The sequence below is a fragment of the Pogona vitticeps genome, chromosome 5 (genome assembly GCF_051106095.1).
Source record: "Pogona vitticeps strain Pit_001003342236 chromosome 5, PviZW2.1, whole genome shotgun sequence".
Lineage (NCBI taxonomy): Eukaryota > Metazoa > Chordata > Lepidosauria > Squamata > Agamidae > Pogona > Pogona vitticeps.
The window spans coordinates 20,760,079-20,779,045 of NC_135787.1; the positions used below are offsets into that span (position 1 = coordinate 20,760,079).

Consider the following 18,967-nt stretch of genomic DNA (forward strand, 5'->3'; position numbering starts at 1 on the left):
GCAGGAGCTGTAAGATGGAAGAAAGAAGCCTTTAATTACAGATTATGTCTCGGTCAGTGATGTCAACCAATGGCAGATATTTCGGGCAATTAATTACTTCCTCCTTCCTTTCTACACCTTCCATGCAATGAAATGGACTACTCATGAATCAGAACATGCTGCAGGAAAAAAGGAGGATGTTTTCAACAAAAACATCTCCCTCTGCTAGTGACACCATCACCTTTCTTGTAACTTATCCAATAGGATTTTGGTCACTTTTACAGAGGATGGTTGAGGGGGTGAGGAAAAAGTAAATCTTTATTTCAGTCCAATATTAGAACTTCAACTGCAACATGACATCCCGTCAAAAAAGTCTTGAAACTACACAAAAAATAAGCAAACATGCAGAGCAAGAGACACTATAGTGGCAGAAAAAACAGGAAGAAATTGAACATAAACATGGTATCGTTAAACATTTCAGTCAACTAAAGGTTCACTATGTCTAAAATTCCGTTACCTGCTTCAGAGTGAGAAAGTTGTCTTCTAGCAATATTAAAAGAAAACATTAAAAATAACAAATAAATATCAGCTAACTCAACTAGCCAAACAAACTGCACCAGAGCACAGACAGATTTCTGACTCCTGTCCTCTGAAGATGCCGGCCACAGAGACTGGTGAAATGTTAAGAAGAACAACCTTCAGAACATGGCCAGAGTCCAAAAAAACCATAACCACCATCAAATATCAGCTTCCTTGGGAAACATAAAACTCTTAACTGCAATTTTGCTTAGTACCTACATATTAAAAATCAAGTATTTTATAGGTAAATATACAGTTGTGTATATTTTAACTTTTTTTTGTAGTGTTGTCCAGTTTTACCTTGGGGAAGAGCACCTCATTTCGTTGCACCCACTTGTGAGCGCAATGACAAATAAATTTCTTATGTCTTATGTCTTATGTCTTATATTCCTACTGTAATTTGGAGTATATATTTACATTATTTCATAAAGAGTTCCAGAGCAGTCTGCGTATCACTGCTGTATATACATTCAGCTTCCACACTTTGGTATCCGTGGCCCCTTTCCACTAATGAATATGTGATGGTTAGTCACTATCTGAGATTTCATCTTGAATGCTTTCAGAATCTTGAGACTTGCTCGTAGGCACATCAGTTGTCTCATTCAGAGGCTTGGCTCCTTTCCTCTGTGGCAAAACTGTGAAAAATGCTTCTTTCCAGTCTCTTTTCTCCAAGTATGCGAGAATTATCTCAAATACTGCAACCAAAAGATGACATGTTTCAAATAAATAAAAACTGAGATTGATAGAGTAAGATTTATTCTTTGATTTATGCTGTGAAACTAAATAATGGTTAGAACCTTGATAGCTATGTATACCACTGTTAAGTCACAGAGTGTAAATAGTCAATATGACAATGCTTGTATTTCTCCATCATGGACCAGTCCTGTGGCTTGGCCCATGAGAAGCAATACATGTCTCAACTCCTTAACTAGCAGCAACCTGCCACTATAGTGTACATTGTTTGACTTACACCACGGTATAGAAGTAATAGCATTCTATCAGTGGTGCCTCGCTAGACAGTTACCCCCGCATGACAGTTTTTTTGCTAGACACTGGCTTTTTGCGATCGCTATAGTGATTCCTATGGGAGAATTTTGCTGGACAATGCAAACCAATTTTCGCTAGACGACAATTTTGACAGCTCCCTCCGCGCTCGCAAACAGGTGTTTTCAGGACCTAAGCTTCACAAGACAACAATTTAAACAGCTGATCAGCAGTTCGTAAAGCAGCTTTCCTATGGCCAATCTTCGCTAGACAACGACGATTCTTCCCCATTGGAATGCATTAAACAGGTTTCAATGCATTCCAATGGGGAAATGCTTTTTGCTAGACAATGATTTCGCTAAACAGCGATTTCAGTGGAACGGATTATCATCATCTAGTGAGGCACCACTGTATAATTTTTTGTTGACCACCACAGTAAGTTTCAACAACTAAAGTATGGCATATTTATCTTACAGATTTTCCTATACAGCTTTTTCAGTTACTGTTAATATAAAAAGGGCATGATGTTTCTTTTGAAGGTACATGAGGTTCCTCTAATATTTCATAGCTGAACTGAATTCTATAAATTGAAATTTATAGAATATTTAAATCTACAATTCCATAAATACAGTATTAGACAATTACTTGATATTTAAAATTATATGTACGTTTCCTATAAAAAGAAAGAAAATAAAGAGATACCAGCAATATTAAACATACATGAATGTGCTCAAAATTAAGGGGGGGAGTAGATAAATATCTAGTTTTAAAAAAACAATTCTTTAACAGTATATAAATTGATATAGCAACTAAGTTACATTAGCTGGTAAATCTAATTGATCATCTATTATAACAAATTAATTGGGGACTATACACAGAACAGCGTTCTGTGTCTAGTTGCACTGGCCAGGTGACCACGGAAACAGTTTTGGACAAAAAGCTTGGAAACGGGAATGAGCACCGCGCCCTAGAGCCGGACACGACTGGACTAAATGTCAAGAGGAAACTTTACCTTTACCTAATTGGGGGGAAATGAAGTATAAAGCATATTGTCTCAATTAACTGCATGACTGATTTATTCATGTTATATACATTATAACTACGAGATTACTGCTGAAGTTGAATGGACAAAAAATACAACCTGCTATCAAAAATGTCAGCACTAAGTAGTGATGGTGAAAGTCTCTTTTATTTATGAACTCAAGTCTGGAAGCCAGCATCCCAAATCAAGAAGAAAATTATAAGACTGCTTAGAATCAACTCATTTACAGATCTTTACAATCTATCACACACAAATTGACTATCTATATTATGTGTAGAAGCTATGTTATGCTACTGTACTGATGACTGCTTCCTGCTATGAAGTGATACTGCCAGTGGTAGGATAACCAAGAATATATGGATGGAAAGTCAAAAATACATGTGGCTGAATGATAGAATGGATGGCAGCTATCTTAAATGGATACATAATCACAAATTAGGATAAAAGTGCCAAGTACCCCTCATAAACCAGCCACTTTTAAAAGAAAAATAAGTAATAACCTCTGGATAGATGCATCCTTATATTTATACCAATCTTTATAATTTATTTATTTATTTACTAAATTTGTACTCCGCGCCATCTGGCAACCAGGCCACTCTGGGCGGCTAACAACAGTATAAACAACAATATTAAAACACAATAAAAATGAACAAATTAATACAAGCCAAACAGGGTAAATTAAAACAGATGGCAATAAAGGTGGTAAAAAGGGTGGATGGAGATGATGACACAAAGGATGGTAAAGGGGAGGCCGAGATCTTAATGCTCCAGGAAAACCTGACGGAAGAGCCAAGTCTTCAATGATCGTTTATTTCTTAGCTTAATTCTTACCATGATTAACTGCCAGAACTTTTCTACTGTTCATTTTCACAAAGACACCTAACGGAAGTTGTGCATGGCGGATGCCCTCTTCTTGTGCTCTTTTGTATGTGATTCCCTGAAAAAGCAGGGGAAGAGAAAAAGTAAGGCAGTCATAGTTGATGAGAGATGCGTAATGTGGTGCCTCGCTTTACAATTGCCCCGCATTACGACGAAACTGCATTAATATGATGTTTTTGCGATCGCAAAACGATGGTCTGAATAGGGTTTTTTCACTTTGCGATGATCGGTTCCCGCTGATCAGCGGTTTCAAAATGGCCGCCAGATAAATAAAATGGCTCCCTGCTGTTTTCTGGGACGGATTCCTCGCAAGACAGCCACCGAAAATGGCTGCCCTATGGAGGATCTTCACTGGACAGTGAGTTTCCAGCCCATTGGAACACACTGAAGGGGTTTCAATGCGTTTCAATGGGCTTTTAATTTTCACATTACGACGTTTTCATTCTACAGCAATTTTGCTGGAATGAATTAACGTTATAATGCGAGGCACCACTGTACAGCCCCTGAGAGCTCCAGGCAAAGTTAAGAAGTCTTACTATCTTCACCCTGGTTTTTATATCACTGTATGTCTACAGAAAGATGTCTTATTAGTTTCCGGGATCCATGTGATATTGCCTCCTTATTTCTGTCGCCACTATGCACATTTCTACTACCAATGCTCCCAAATTCATCCACTTACAAATAAACAGAACCGATTGCTCATACAGAAGTTAAAAACAAAGGGAAAACAAATAAATAAAAACTATTATTAAGCACATACAGTCAACAGAAGTTTTAAAAATCATCCTGAAGAAGCTAAAAGGGTGTGGCCTGAATCTCTGTCTGAACAGCAAATTATTGAGAATCCCAAAAAAGCTATTAAAACTTTCTAAAGGGAGCTCAGGAAGAAGATGGTGATGGATAACAATAATAAACATGGCAAACATTGAACAGTTTGCCATACTGGCACATTCTAAACATTTCCCTCTAAGCTTTTGTCCACCTTGTCTACTTATGTCATAAGCACTTTTATTGGGGACTTCATTACTTGGGAGTTTATCCTTGGTCAGCGACTACATAAACATAATTAAAAATAACAGAATCACAGAGGATGGTCTGCTAATAGCTCTGGCAGCCAGCGATGCATTGCTGACACTGCTGTAGCTATTTTAGTCATCCAAAATAGCATAAGTCATGAATACAGGATTATCAAGTTTATGAAGGGAATGGTTTCGGGGGGCTAAAGCCACCATTTAAAACTGCACACTTCTTTCAAATGTTTCTGATCAACCCGCTTATAGAGACAGTTCAGCATACTCTAAGCATCTTACACAAGGCTTCATTAGAGAACAGCCTGGCTTTTTAACATCTTTGTTTCCCCAGCTAATTTTCTCTCCATTCTCACACCCACAAAAGGACTTGTCTCAAAATGGAGCACTAGGATACTAGTAATTTGTCCTCCATTTTCTTCTCCACCTCTCATAATCACGAGGTGAAAGTGAGTACATCTCTTCTAGCATATCCACTTAAAGTCATAGTTTGTTATCTCTTTTTTTGAATATAATTGGAGATGGGCATTTACCATGGTTCAGCAGGTCAGCGCAGGTCTAAGGACCGGTCCCACAGGTATTTTGTGGGGACCCCAGATTCCACGCCTTACCTCTTCCCGCGAACGACCTGTCGAAAGAAGCACTACAGGCTTCCCTGCCCTGCCCCCTCCTCTTCTGAGTGGGCGCCAATGGGAATGGAATCCAGGGCGCCCATGCAACACCTGTGGGTCCAATCCTCTGAATTGTGCTGACTCGGCAGGCAACAGTAACTACCCAACTCTAAATATAATCCATAACAAAGAACTTGCATTCCTAGAATACAAGCTGAGGTAAAAACTATTGAAAGCCACAGAAGTGGGCAGAAAAAAAATCTCTGGCTCCAAGGCTCCAAAACAAGCCTTGTTAAAATGTCTGATTGCTTTGAAAGTGAGAAGCAATAAAGTGACATAGAGATTAGAAGTCCATTATTTCTTTAGATGTTCCCCCAGATGTCCAGGAAAACAACAAACTACCTGTGTGGTGTAATGGAATTAGAATACAAAATAACAACTTAAAGGAATTAAGTTCTATAACATCCTGTACATTCTTAATTTAAAAAGGTAAGTCACGATTTCTTCCTAAGCATGCACAGGATTGCAGTCTCTATTAAATTACCTTGTGATGATTGTGATCCACTAATCCTCCAATAATATAGGCTTTAGACTCATCTAGGTCATTCAGAATATCGGGAGAGTCTGATGTAAGGTATACAAGATCTTCTTTCTTCACCAGCTCACTATAATGCTCTGATTTAATGTGAATGTCCTTCAAGACATAAATACATACAGAAACTAACTTTAAAAACCCAAAGACCTTCAGGTTATATAAGGTGTTTTTCAGACTCATCTTGATTCTAATGTAAGACATGAACAGCAGCAATGTTGTAAATATGGCTATAAGAGCTTTTTGGTCAATGCTAGTTATGAAAAGGAGGATCTAGTCAGTGACTTTTTAAGATTATTTAACACACTTGCACCTACTGCTTTCTTTAAAGCTGGTTTCACAAACGATGCCCTCAAATACGTTTCACACTACAATTACTATCATTCCCGAATCTCTGCCATGCTGCCGAGACAGTGTATTCGAAAACATTTGGAAAGTGCCAAGCTGGTTCTGAAAGAGCTAAGGATGAAATGTTTGGATCTATCCCTTTTGATTGGGTCAATAATGTATCTGTTAAGCCCTACCGCCAGAGAGGGATCTCAACACATCATTCTCAGACCAAAGTTCAATTAATTATCCAGTATAATCACACCAGATTTATTGAGGAGTCTACATAGAATTCCCAACCCCACTTGTAAGGCAAAAGTCAATTTGTCTATCTCAAAAAGAATCTGTAGACTATAGTTTCCCAACATTGGGTGACCAGATGTTCTTAAGACTACAAGTCCCAGAAATCCTGGCAGGACCCAAGGCTGAGAACCATTGCTGTAAACCAAACCAAGTCACTTCCTAATCAAGAAACAATTGCAATTAGGCTAGAAATAGAGCAGCAATTTGGCTGACAACTAGCCTCCAAAATAATACCGTGTTTTCCCCAAAATAAGACATGGTCTTATATTCATTTTTGCTCCAAAAACGCATTACGGCTTATTTTGGGGGGATGTTTTATTTTACAGTCATGTCATCTCCTTCTGGTTGCTGCACAATGGTGGAGGACGGGGTTTTACTTAACTGGGGCTTATTTTTGGGGTAGGGCTTATATTATGAGCATCCTGAAAAATCATACTAGGGCTTATTTTCAGGTTAGGTCTTATTTTCAGGGAAACAGGGTATAACTTTCTGGATCTCTAATTCAAAAGCTGTGACAAGATCCTTCTGTAGATAACTCTATGCACTTTGGCAACATAGTACTCTTAAAAACAACAACAACGGCTTGGCCAGCTTCACCTATCATTACAGGAACTCTACCTCCTGCCTTCAACTACACCTTCATCAGTTCAGATAAATAAGCACAAGGTGAAGACTTTACAAACACAATCTCATAAGCCAACAGTGAGGTAGTTAGCTGTACGAAAGAAAAATTCCTCAGTTCATATGTTTCTAAAAAACAGGGGGAGAGATTGGTTTTTCACTTCTATTTTGAAAATGTCTAACATTTTTCATGAAGAAACATCAATCATGTCAAAGCTTAGTCAAGGCATGCATTTAAATTGCTTTTACCTTCCAGTTTATCCAACCTTTGTCAGTCTGATTCATGTTGTCTTTCAACTGGCCTCCATGGCTGGTCAAATAAAACTTTGGGAGATGGAAAGAAAAAAAAAAGAATCATAATTGCTAATATTAACTCCCAGTTAACCATTCTCTTATACTTTCTATGCAAATATTATTCTGAAGTTGTCCAAATGAATTTTCATTCTTCTAGTTTTATATGAAAGACTAAGCAGTCATGTGAATGACTACTTAGAACCAGAAGCTCAAATAGATATTACATTCTAGACATATCTGTACTCTGCAGGAAAAAAGCTTAATCATCAACAACTGCTGGATAGCTCAATGGTTCAGGCATCTGGCTGTGGAGCCACTGGTTGGGAGTTTGATTCCCCACTGTGCCTCCTTGATGGGGGCTGAATTCGATGATCCACAGGGTTCCTTTTAGCTCTGCAGTTCTAAGATTCTAAGAAAACCATTATGATACAAAATACACTTAAATTAGGAATACACAGACATTTGTTTGGTTCCATATTCAAACGTAAACGTTAACCATGTTTAAAACATGTGACAAAAATATTGTAAAGTTTCATCTGTATTGGAGATTGAGACTGAATTTCGTTTTAGTAAGAGCTGCAATTCTATTGTTTGCACACGACTAAGCAACAAAGGTTCCCCTTGACATTTTTAGTCCACTTGTGTCCAACTCTAGGGGGCGGTGCTCATCCCGTTTTCAAGCCGTAGAGCCAGCGCTTGTCCGAAGACAGTTTCCGTTGTCACGTGGCCAGCGTGACTAGGGAACACCGTTTTACCGTCCCACTGAGGTGGTACCTATTAATCTACTTGCATTTGCATGATTTCGAACTGCTAGGTTGGCGAAGAGCTGGGACAAAGTGACGGGAGCTCACTCCATCGAGTGTATTCGATCTTACGACTGCTGGTCTTCTGACCTTGCAGCACAGAGGCTTCTGCGGTTTAGCCCGCAGTGCCCCCACATCCGTGGCAACAAAATGGAACAAGGAAAAAATTGCACTGGCATACCTGCACAGGATGGAGTGCTTTACGATTTTCTGCATAACACCTCTGAATTTGCTTGTGAAGTTTCTTGACATCCTGTATACAACACAATTTGTTTTTATATTGTCCTTCAGAGAAAGCATCACAAAACGCTTTAACCAAGAGAGACGCTAAAGAGAGAGAAAGGACACTTTTAACTTTCAAAGGTATTTTAAAACAGGACAATTATTCTGGAGAGAGATGTGTTATATCAACACAAAGAAAGTCTGTAAGCCTTACAGTTATAAATTCCCTTCTCCCACATATCGTTTATGCAGTACTAGCTCATCATACAAAAATTATGATTAAAACAAGCTCCTAAAAGTAGCTATGTTAGTCTATCTCATCAGATTGGCAAAAATAAAGGGAAACAAGAAATAATAAGACAGAGAGAAGTAATATGTTGTAGCATTTTATCAGATTTATTTCAGTGAGGACTTTTGTAAAATCCACCTTTTCAGACAAAAGGAGTGCAAATACATATCCCTATGGTGGTGAAAGTCATGATCAATTTTAAAAAGGATACTGTAGAAAAAAAGGAATTAAAAAGGGAATTGCGGGAGTGAGACAGCAGAAACTGTCTACATAAACAAGTTCCAATGTGTCTCTAATGGCCTAAATAGAGATCACGGTTTCTCAACAGACTACAAATATTTATAATCTGGCTTTCTGTAATATCTTACAGATATAAAATAATTGTCCTCTTTTGATATATGTCTTAGAAACAATGCTTACTATTTCCATGGAGAGTTAAATCTACCTGACATACAGTTTATCACCCTGACTAAAACCTCAAGTAACTGACAGTCCCATTCCTGTGTTAGCAAAGGATTGTCACTTCATTAGTATCCTTACCTGGTCATGATGCTCCCCACCATGGGGGTATGCATAAATATACAGGTCATGTATTTTTACTCCTTTTGTCTGGAGGAGATTTTGATCTATGAGAACTCACACTGAAACAAATGTGTTAGTCTCTAAAGTGCCACAATATTTTGCCTTTTTTTCTCTTTTCCCCTGTCCCTGCTTAATTTTGCTAGCGTACTTAATAACAAGGTCAACCTAATCTACAAGTCAGTTTGAAGGAAGTACACTGACAAACCTGTGCTTTTTAAAGAAGAGGTAATTAAGAGACAAAAAATATGGCATCTGAAAGACTAACTGCTATATTTTAATGTGAGCTTTCATAGACGAGTCCATTTTCACAGTCAGATTTTAAAAAAAAAATTATCTTGTTTTTGCTGGTAAACCCACACACTACACCAGAACACGGACAGAGTTCTAGCTCCTATCCTCTGAAGATGCCAGCCACAGAGACTGGCATAACATTAGGAAGAAAAACTGTCAGAAAAATCCACAGCAACCAAACCTGTGCTGGCTTACTTGAAAGTAAGTCTCACTGAAATGAATGGGATTTGCTTCTAAATATAAATACACATGATGGTAATAAAGCAAAGCATGCTGCTTATATACCGCCCCATAGCGCTTCAAGCACTCTCTGGGCAGTTTACAATTTAATTATGCAGGCTACACATTGCCCCCTCAGCGAGCTGGGTACTCATTTTACCGACCTCGGAAGGATAGAAGGCTGAGTCAACCTTGAGCCGGCTACCTGGGATTTGAACCCCAGGTCGTGAGCACAGTTTTAGCTGCAGTACAGCGATTTAACCACTGCGCCACGAGGCTCCTATACTGCTATAGCATCCTTGTTACAGTATCTTTTTATATTTCCAGCTCCTAGTCATTAAATGCCATACAGTGGGGTCTTGACTTAAGAACGGCTTGAGTTAAGAACATTTTGACTTAAGAACCGCTCTCATAGGAAAATATTGACTTGACTTAAGTACTTAGATTTGAGTTAAGAACTGAAAAAAAACCAAGTGGGAGGCAAAATTTGAACTTTCAGTTAACTGTTGGCCAGTGAAAAGGGTGCCTGTCTGCTTCCTCACTCCTCCCAGCATTTAGAGAGTGGATTGGGAGACAGTCTTCAGACTGCCTGGTACTGGACTGCCTGGACTGTATTTTCCCTGCCTTCCCTGAACCTTTCTTGACCCAAGAAAAAAAGAAACAAAATATCCCCCTCTAGTGGTCGAAGGCGGAATAGCAGCTTCCCATTAGTTTCTATGGACGGAAAAGAGCAGATACGGATCAAATGGTTTTCAATGCATTCCTATGGGAAATGCAGATTTGACTTGAGAACATTTTGACTTGAGAACCGCCTTCCAATACGGATTAAGTTCTCAAGTCAAGACCCCACTGTAGAATTATGGGAAGAGAATAAACATTTTCATTCCTAGACTAAAGTATAGAAACAATCTTAAAACATTAAGTAATGAAAACTTCCTGAGGTTTACTGGGTATCTGTGATGTTTGCCAGGTATCTAGCACTAAGTATTTTCCACATTAACTACAAAGAAAGATTTCTACAAGAACTTGGTCTTACTCTGGTGTAATATAACACAGCATCAATATAAAGCCATCATTAGCAGAGTGAAAAATCACTCCTTGAAAACATTTTCTGTGAATTAACAGCTGATTCCATATTGATTTGTCTCCATATCTTAGTAAAGCTCTAAAAATAGCCAAACTAAAGCACCCTGAATAAATTGCTTCTACATATATTACTTCAATTTACCTTTAGCTCCATTAAACAGTCAAAACTGCAGTCTATAATAAGGCGAAGTGTACTAGGGACAACATCTCTACGCATCTGTTTCTTGATACTTCCTTCATTGCTTGATTCCAATTGAGACCGGCGTTCCAGTTTTCTTTTCAAGCGTTTTTCTTTACGTCTCTGCCTGAAACATTGGCATTTTCAAATTTCCAACTGTTAGTACATTGTACGGTGCTATACTACTCCTACTCCACAAATGACTTCTGAGTCTCAGTAGGAACCAGTGCAACTTTATCTCCTGGCCAGAATCATATCACAAAATACTTTGTGTGCAAGGGTAATTGAGCAAGTGGTTTCAATAATTTTCAGACTACAGTCGTGCCCCGCTTAATGATTACCCCACATGACGACAAATTCGCTTCATGACGATGCTTTTGCGATCGCAATTAAATGGGGTTTTTTTGCTTTGTGAAGATCGGTTCCCTGCTTCCGGAACCGATTCTTCGCATTACGACGATCAAAACAGCTGATCATCGGGTTTTCAAAATGGCTCCCCACTGTGCTTAGGGATGGATTCCTCACTATACAGGCACCGAAAATGGCCACCGTATGGAGGATCTTCGCTGGACTGTGAGTTTTTAGCCCATTAATCGGGTTTTAATGCGTTTCAATGGGTTTTTTATTTGCGCTTTATGACGTTTTCGCTCTACAGCGATTTTGCTGGAACGAATTAACGTCGTTAAGCGAGGCACCACTGAACTGCAACTGAACACATGACTGAGTTCATGACCCAAATGTCTGACAGGCAAATGGATCAACTGTCTATAATTGGAATAGTGATATAATTTTGGATTTACGGTGCATGAGCCTAATAGATATTTGGCCACTATCTCATTGATCCAAACCAGTGGTTCTTAACGTGGGCGATAATGCCCCCCAGGGGGCGATTTCATTTTTCAGGGGGGCAGTAAAACGAAAAGGGGTGGCGTGGGGGCGCTGGAGCAGAAGGGGGGCGGTAGGGGGGCGCTGGAGCAAGCCAAACCGGTGAAGATGGCTGCAGCCTTTTTACAGTGTGCATGAATACATATTTTCCTCCAATCTTAATTTAGTTTCAGAGTTTTCGTCTTGAAATTTTTAGTTCCTGCATTGCAGTTTGTTTTTATGCCCTTTTTATATTTCTTTTTGCGTCTTAAAATTTACTTGCAACTAAATCATTAAATGTTACTTTTGGGGGGCAATTCATTTTCTTGGAATTGAATTTTGTTTTCAGGGGTCATTGGATTTAAGTGTCATAAATGAATGAATGAATGAATGAATGAATGAATGAATGAATGAATGAATAAATGAATAAATGAATAAATGAATAAATAAATAAATAAATAAATAGGATATCAGCGCGGGGAGGGGGGCGATGATAACTTCCTCAATGGCTCAAGGGGGCGTTTCTTTCAAAAAGGTTAAGAACCACTGATCCAAACAACCAAAGGGGTAGACCACTTGTACTGTGTGATATCAAACAGATATGTGTGCTCATGTATTTAATAGCAGCTTGTTGGACATTTTTATCACAAGGGCTGAGAGAGATCTCATGTCTAAACAGGCATTGGTTCACTACGTACATTTATTCCTTTCTCCCCGCTGTAATGGAAACAAAAGATACAGCATGCCATCCTAACCACCATTTTAAACTCTTATTTTATAACAATACAAGGAGGAAATGTAAATTTGCCCATAGGTGCCAAAACAAAAAAAGCCAATTATTGCCAAGAAAAAAAAACATACTTGCGCAAGTCTCTCTGTTCTTCCCACTGTTTCTGTTTCATTAGCTTCTTCCTTTGTCTCTTTGACATGGTTTTAATATTGTCCACCTTTTCCAACACCAAGTCTTTGGCTTTCATCTGATCAATGCTACATGTTGTTTTTGACTGAACATCACTGTTGCTGGTTGCTGTAACACTTTCTGGAGGCATTCCTGATGACATGAGCCTTCTATGTATCTGAGTGGGTCTTTTCTGAAGATGCTATGAGTTGTAAGATCTATTTTGTACGACTTCAACTGCTGAAACTGCATGCAAAACAGAATATGTAACATCACTAAGAAAAGAAAGGTACATCTAAAAATTAATCCCAGTCAGTCACCGAATATTGATAACTAGGAAAGGGGAATACTCTTCCCACCCCATGGCATATTTATAACATTAAAGTCACCAATGCATAGAAATTAATGCATCACACAGAAAATAGTATGTTATGAGTATATATCTAAAATGAAAAGACTGTTATTCAGATAAGCAAAAAGAACATGTCCAACAGTTAACACAACTCACTTGTCATATATACCAAATGATAGGCAGATGCACCAGAATGGTAAAGGGACATTATCAAGGATTATATGCTGTGCTGCATCACCTTTTCTTTAAGACTGCAATCAATACTAGTTACACCACATAACTGCAGTATTGATTACAGTCTTAATATTACTGAGTCAATGTCTTTCTTTTAATGGTTTTATTAGAGGATTTGGCAGCAACTCTTTGATTTCCGCCCTGCCATTCATAACACCAATTTTTCAAACACTTGTCTTCCTTCAGGAAAGAATATAAAACTGCCAAACTTCAAAAATGCCACAAGACGCTTGGCTCTTTTGTGATGGAGCTAACACAACTCACCCCTTAAGTTTTATTTACTCGTTTATATTAACCTCCCCCCTAGACTTTTCCAATAGGTTCGGGTCTATAACAAGAGTTGAAAGGCGAATTTTCCAATGGCCTACGAAAATTTATATCTCTCTCCAGATCTCGACTAGAGATGGGGGAGGAGGGGGAAGAGGAATACTGTATAACTAAATACCAAGGCGAGGAAGGGCAATGAGGCGAAGAAGTTCTTCCGCGTTGACAGAAGTAAATCAGAAGACACGCAACAGACACGCATACTTACTCGCATCTGCACGTGCAAGATCCCCAAAGGCCAACCAGGAATCGCCTCGACCCCGAACAAACCCTTCTCACTCCACCTGCACTACTTCCGGCAGCAAGAAACAGCCTTAACTCAGGGGGCGCATTCTAATGACGTCACACCCTCCCTCTCTATCGCAGTCGCTTTAATAAGACGCAGCGGTTTCTCCTGCCTCTGCACTGACCGACGGAACTTGGATTGTCGCTTTTGTTAACTTGTGTGTATCCGCCTGTGGCTGCGTACCGTTCAGATGCTGCTGATATGCCTCACTTCTTCGCGACTGAATTTTTTCTATTAAATAACTGGCGTTGAATAAACAGAGATATTTCCAGAAATATATTTTTTTAAAGATATAGTATTGTAGTATAAGATCATTGCCATCCTTACTATGCCTTGTGTTACTATTCTGCTAAGGCTTTAATTCTTGCCTACTGATTGCTTATTGTATCCATTGTTCGTAAACCGCCCAGAATAATGCTTTACGCTAAACAGGATGATACAGAAATCAAATAAATAAGAGCTAGGTATTTAAAATAATTTGCAGCACCTTTCCAGGCAAAGCTTCCGTACGCTGGGCTGGAGCTTGGCCAAGGCGGCCTCCTCGCGAGCAAGGCGCGCCCTGGCCTCCGCCTCCTCCCCACCCACCCGCCTCCGGAGGAAGCGCATTTACTCAAAAGTAAGCCTCTCTTTCTCCCCCCCCACCCCTGCCAAGGGAAACGTAATGGAGAAAGGGGGGGGGAAGATGAGTCAACACGGGTGGGCCTGGCGGCGGCGGCTCCAACACTCCTCGGGTCTTCCTCGGGAGTAAAGTCCGGCCGGCCGCGGAGGGTGGAGGACTGCTCGGAAGTAAGTCCTCCTCTTGCCAAGCCGTCGCGAGGCTCCCGCGATCGCATTCCCCCCCCCCCCCCGGTTTCCCATCTGAATCCTCTGGGTTCAAAAGGATGATTGTGCGGCTGTGATCCTGAGGAGCCGCTGGGTAGGCGCTTTTCGGGTGGGGTCTTCCTCCTTTTTTCAGCGTGACTAAGTCCCGCATGGGGTTGCCTCTGGCTTTTTCCCTTCTTTTTTAAAGGCAAGCTGTCCACATCTTTTCCCCCGCCCTCCTTCCCTTCCCGAAAAGCTGCTTTATACAATGAAAGGGCAGCCTGAATGTTGACAACATCAATGGCACCAGTAAAAATGGTATACAGGGTACCCTCTTGTGCTCACTAACATTCACAAAGTGACACCAAGCTATGTAAAGCTTGGCATCTTTTTTCTTGCTGGCAATGAGGGCATGAATTTGTGTAGCAATGTTGGGTCATTTCCTTGCATTTTGAATCAGATACAGAAGCCCAATATCCCACATTCATAAAATGGAGAGGGCTTTTTTGGATGAATTTAATTTTGCACTTCTTGTAAACTTACCACACCTTACTTTTAAGAAATCTAAACAAATGACTTCCCCTTCATGGATTGCTGTCTTGTCATGGTGAAAGGGCTTGAGCATTCAGAGAAACTATGGGCTATGCCGTGCAGGGACACCCAAGACAGACAGGTCATAGCACAGAGTTCTGACTAAACGCAATCCACCTGGAGCAGGCAGTGGCAAGCCACTCCAGTATATTTGCCAAGAAAAAAAACATGAACAGAAACAAAAAGCTAAAAGATATGACGCTGGAAGATGGGCCCCTCAGGTTGGAAGGTGAGGGGAAGTTTGGCCTTGGAGTTCAAAATGAAGCAGGGCAAAGGCTAATAGAGTTTTGTCAAGAGAACAAGCTGGTCATCACAAACACCCTTTTCCAACAACACAAGATTGATTATATTCTCTGCAGCCAAAGATAGAGAAGCTCTATACAGTCAGCAAAAACAAGACCTGGAGCTGATTGTGCCTTTGATCATCAGCTTCTTATAGCAAAATTCAAGCTGAAACTCAAGAGAGTAGGAAAAACCACTGGGCTAGTCAGGTATAATCTAAACCAAATCCTTTATGAATACACAGTGGAGGTGAAGAACAGATTTAAGGAACGCGATTTGGTGGACAAAGTGCCTGAAGAACTTTGGATAGAGGCTTGTAACATTGTGCAGGAGGCAGCAACAAAAACCATCCCAAAGAAAAGGAAATGCAAGAAAGCAAAGTGGCTGTCCAACCAGGCCTTACAAATAGCAGAGAAGGGAAACCAAATGCAAGGGAGACAGGGAAAGTTACAGAAAATTGAATGCAGAGTTCCAGAGAATAGCAAGGAGAGACAAGAGGGCCTTCTTAAATGAACAATGCAAAGAAACAGAGGAAAATTATAGTAAAGGAAAAACTAGAGATCTGTTCAGGAAAATTGGAGATATTAAAGTAACATTTTGTGCAAAAAAGGACATGATAAAGGACAAAAATGGGAGGAACCTAACAGAAGCAGAAGACATCAAGAAGAGGAGGCAAGAATACAAAGAGGAAACATACCAGAAAGATTTGGATATCCCAGACAACCCAGATAGTGTGGTTGCTGACCTTGAGCCAGACATTCTGGAGAGTGAAGTCAAGTGGGCCTTAGAAAGCTTGTCTCACAACAAGGCCAGTGGAGGTGATGGCATTCCAGTGGAACTATTTAAAATCTTAAAGGATGGCCCTGTTAAGGTGCTACACTCAATATGCCAGCAAGTTTGGAAAACTCAACAGTGGCCAGAGGACTGGAAAAGATCAGTCTACATCCCAATCCCAAAGAAGGGCAGTGCCAAAGAATGCTCCAACTACCAGACAATTGCACTCATTTCACACGCTAGCAAGGTTATGCTCAAAATCCTACAAGGTAGGCTTCAGCAGTATGTGGACCGAGAACTCCCGAAAGTACAAAATAAGCCCAGAAGTACAAAATAAGCCGTAATGCATTTTTGGAGCAAAAATTAATATAAGACCCTGTCTTATTTTCAGGGAAACACGGTAGTGGAGATTCAGTGAGTCAACTCATTCATAAGTTCCATTGATTCAAATGGGCCTATTCCAATTGTAACTTATGCTAAAGTCAGTCGGTTAGAGTAGGCTCATTTGAATCAATGAGACTTACCAAGTTGATTCACTGAATCTCCACTGATTCAGTGGGCCTACTCTAATGCAATTTGCTTCACTAAGCGACAGGATTTTGCCCTCTAAATTGTTGGTTAGAATGAGTCAGTTCTTATGTGTCAAATGTTGATAAGACTTGGAAAGCTGGGATGTGAGTAGTTCTTTCATAACTGATTCATAAATTCAGATTAAACTGTGTAATCTTGCCTATATGTCTGTAGATAAATATGGCTGTGCTACACATTTGAGAGTAGGCACTATAGAGTTGATCTCAAAAGTCCACGCTGGCATGTGAAACTTTAACTTTATTTTCTGATTAGATATACCAAGTATGTTATGCAAGTCTTACCTTTCCAAATATATTTATCTAATTTGTGAAATGAAGCATGTGAAGCTGGCAAACATATTTTGGTAGCCAAAATATTTATTTTTTAAAAAATATACAAATTTGGATACATGAAAGGTTATCTAAAGTTTTTACTCAGCTTTACGTCGTCTTTAGCTGCTTGAATACCATTGTTCTTTTATTTACTAAAATGCAGCAGTAACGCCAGTGATGTAATTTTCAGCATCACTTAATGCCATCACTTAAGAAGCTAGTGTAAGCACTTCCTCTTGCACACTGAGTCAGGTGATACATGTGCAATAGAAAATGCCTGCATCAGTTTATTCATGGCAATTTGCTGCTGACAGTTATGTTGCTGGAGTCAACACCAGCAGAAATGTATAATAGAATTCCTACAACTTCTAGTATTTTTCTTTCCACTGTAACAGGAATTACATCATCATTCTGTGGGTTGTGGCATATTTCCAGTTACATGCCATCAAATCACTTCCAATATATGGCAACTGCGTGAATGAGTAGTCTCCAAAATGTCCGGTCACCTCTTGTAACCTCAAGACTCTGGAAGGAATTTAGGAAGGCAATCCATCTCATATTTCATCTTTTTCTTTTTCTGCTGCCTCTAAACTTTCCCAGCATTATTGTCTTTTCTGGAGTATTTTAGCCTTCTTATGATATGCCCAAGGTAAGACAACCTCAGTTTCACAATTTTTTGCCTCCAGATATAGTTCAAACTTGATTTGCTTCAGAACTCTTTTTGTTTCTCCTGCCTCTGCACTGGTCAACAGAACTTGGGTTGTTGCTTTTGTTAACTTGTGTGTATCCGCCTGTGGCTGGGTATCATTCAGTATAAAACTCAGTTCAGGTCCTGCTGATATGCCTCACTTCTTTGCGACTAAATTTTTTTTATTAAATAACTGGCGTTGAATAAACAGAGATATTTCCAGAAATTTTTTTTAAAAAAAAATATAGTATTGTAGTATAAGATCATTGCCATCCTTACTATCCCTTGTGTTACTATTCTGCTAAGGCTTTAATTCTTGCTTACTGATTGCTTATTGTATCCATTGTTCGTAAACCGCCCAGAATAGTCCTTTGCGCTAAACAGGATGATATAGAAATCAAATAAATAAGAGCTATGTATTTAAAATAATTTGCAGCACCTTTACAGGCAAAGCTTCCGTACACTGGTTTAAATAAAATGTGAAAACAAAGCAAAGTATAGGTAACTAAAATGTTGAAAATAGTGTAACAGTAGTAAAATAATATAGATTATTTCGTTATTTATTTTTTAAAAAATCAGTTTAAAGCAGTATGGAGCAGCTAGTCATTAAGGTCTGTTTTAAACCAAGCAGAGAGAAAGGCATGTGCACACATACCACGAGGGAGCATTCACTAATGATGGAGATCAGAACATACCTTGATAGGAACAACAGCAGTACCTGTGATCAGTTACTGTTAGGGGTGATGTTGGTTGCTGCCTTTAACTAGGTGCTTTTCGGAGTAATGAGAACATAGCAAAATTTTGAAAGCATTACCACTAGGGCTTGGTATAATATGTAATAGCTGTAGTCATTAAAACCTTAATTTTTGAATTTTTATTCTATTCTTATGTTAATGATATCTTTCTGACTGACTGTCCAGGATACCTGTGAAGCTCTCTTCCAGCACAGTATTTCAAACAAATAATTTTTTCCCCTTTCAGCTTTCTTTCCTATTCAGCTTTCACGCCTGCACAGAGTGATCAGGAGGAATACAAGAGCGTGGATGATCTTGGTCTCCAAGA

At 39.4% G+C, this 18,967-nt stretch overlaps 2 protein-coding genes across 8 annotated transcripts in view; one reads left to right on the plus strand and one right to left on the minus strand.

Moving 5' to 3' along the window:
• Positions 1-830: 830 nt before the first annotated feature.
• On the minus strand, positions 831-14,443 carry TRMT10A (tRNA methyltransferase 10A). 2 transcript variants are annotated; one of them, XM_020815648.3, is made up of 8 exons: positions 13,790-14,338; positions 12,635-12,917; positions 10,874-11,036; positions 8,224-8,295; positions 7,195-7,269; positions 5,647-5,796; positions 3,416-3,521; positions 831-1,253 (listed from the first exon to the last, which is right to left on the minus strand). In XM_020815648.3, exons 2-8 carry the CDS (start codon positions 12,832-12,834, stop codon positions 1,084-1,086), a joined length of 936 nt encoding a protein of 311 aa, XP_020671307.3. In that variant the 5' UTR covers positions 12,835-12,917; positions 13,790-14,338; the 3' UTR covers positions 831-1,083. The 2 variants fall into 2 exon arrangements, with proteins under 2 accessions (XP_020671307.3, XP_072857989.2); XM_073001888.2 differs by lacking the exon at positions 13,790-14,338 and adding an exon at positions 14,355-14,443 and having other exon boundaries at positions 947-1,253.
• The window catches only part of MTTP (microsomal triglyceride transfer protein), a 46,643-nt gene continuing 42,029 nt past the window's right edge, over positions 14,354-18,967 (plus strand). For 5 of the 6 annotated variants that reach the window (XM_078394618.1, XM_078394615.1, XM_078394617.1 and 2 more), the window contains exons 1-2: positions 14,357-14,483; positions 17,613-17,866. The gene's annotated coding sequence lies outside the window, so the exon portion shown is untranslated. Of the gene's footprint in view, positions 14,484-17,612; positions 17,867-18,967 lie in introns of all 6 variants that reach the window. The other variant, XM_073001884.2, reaches the window with a different exon arrangement.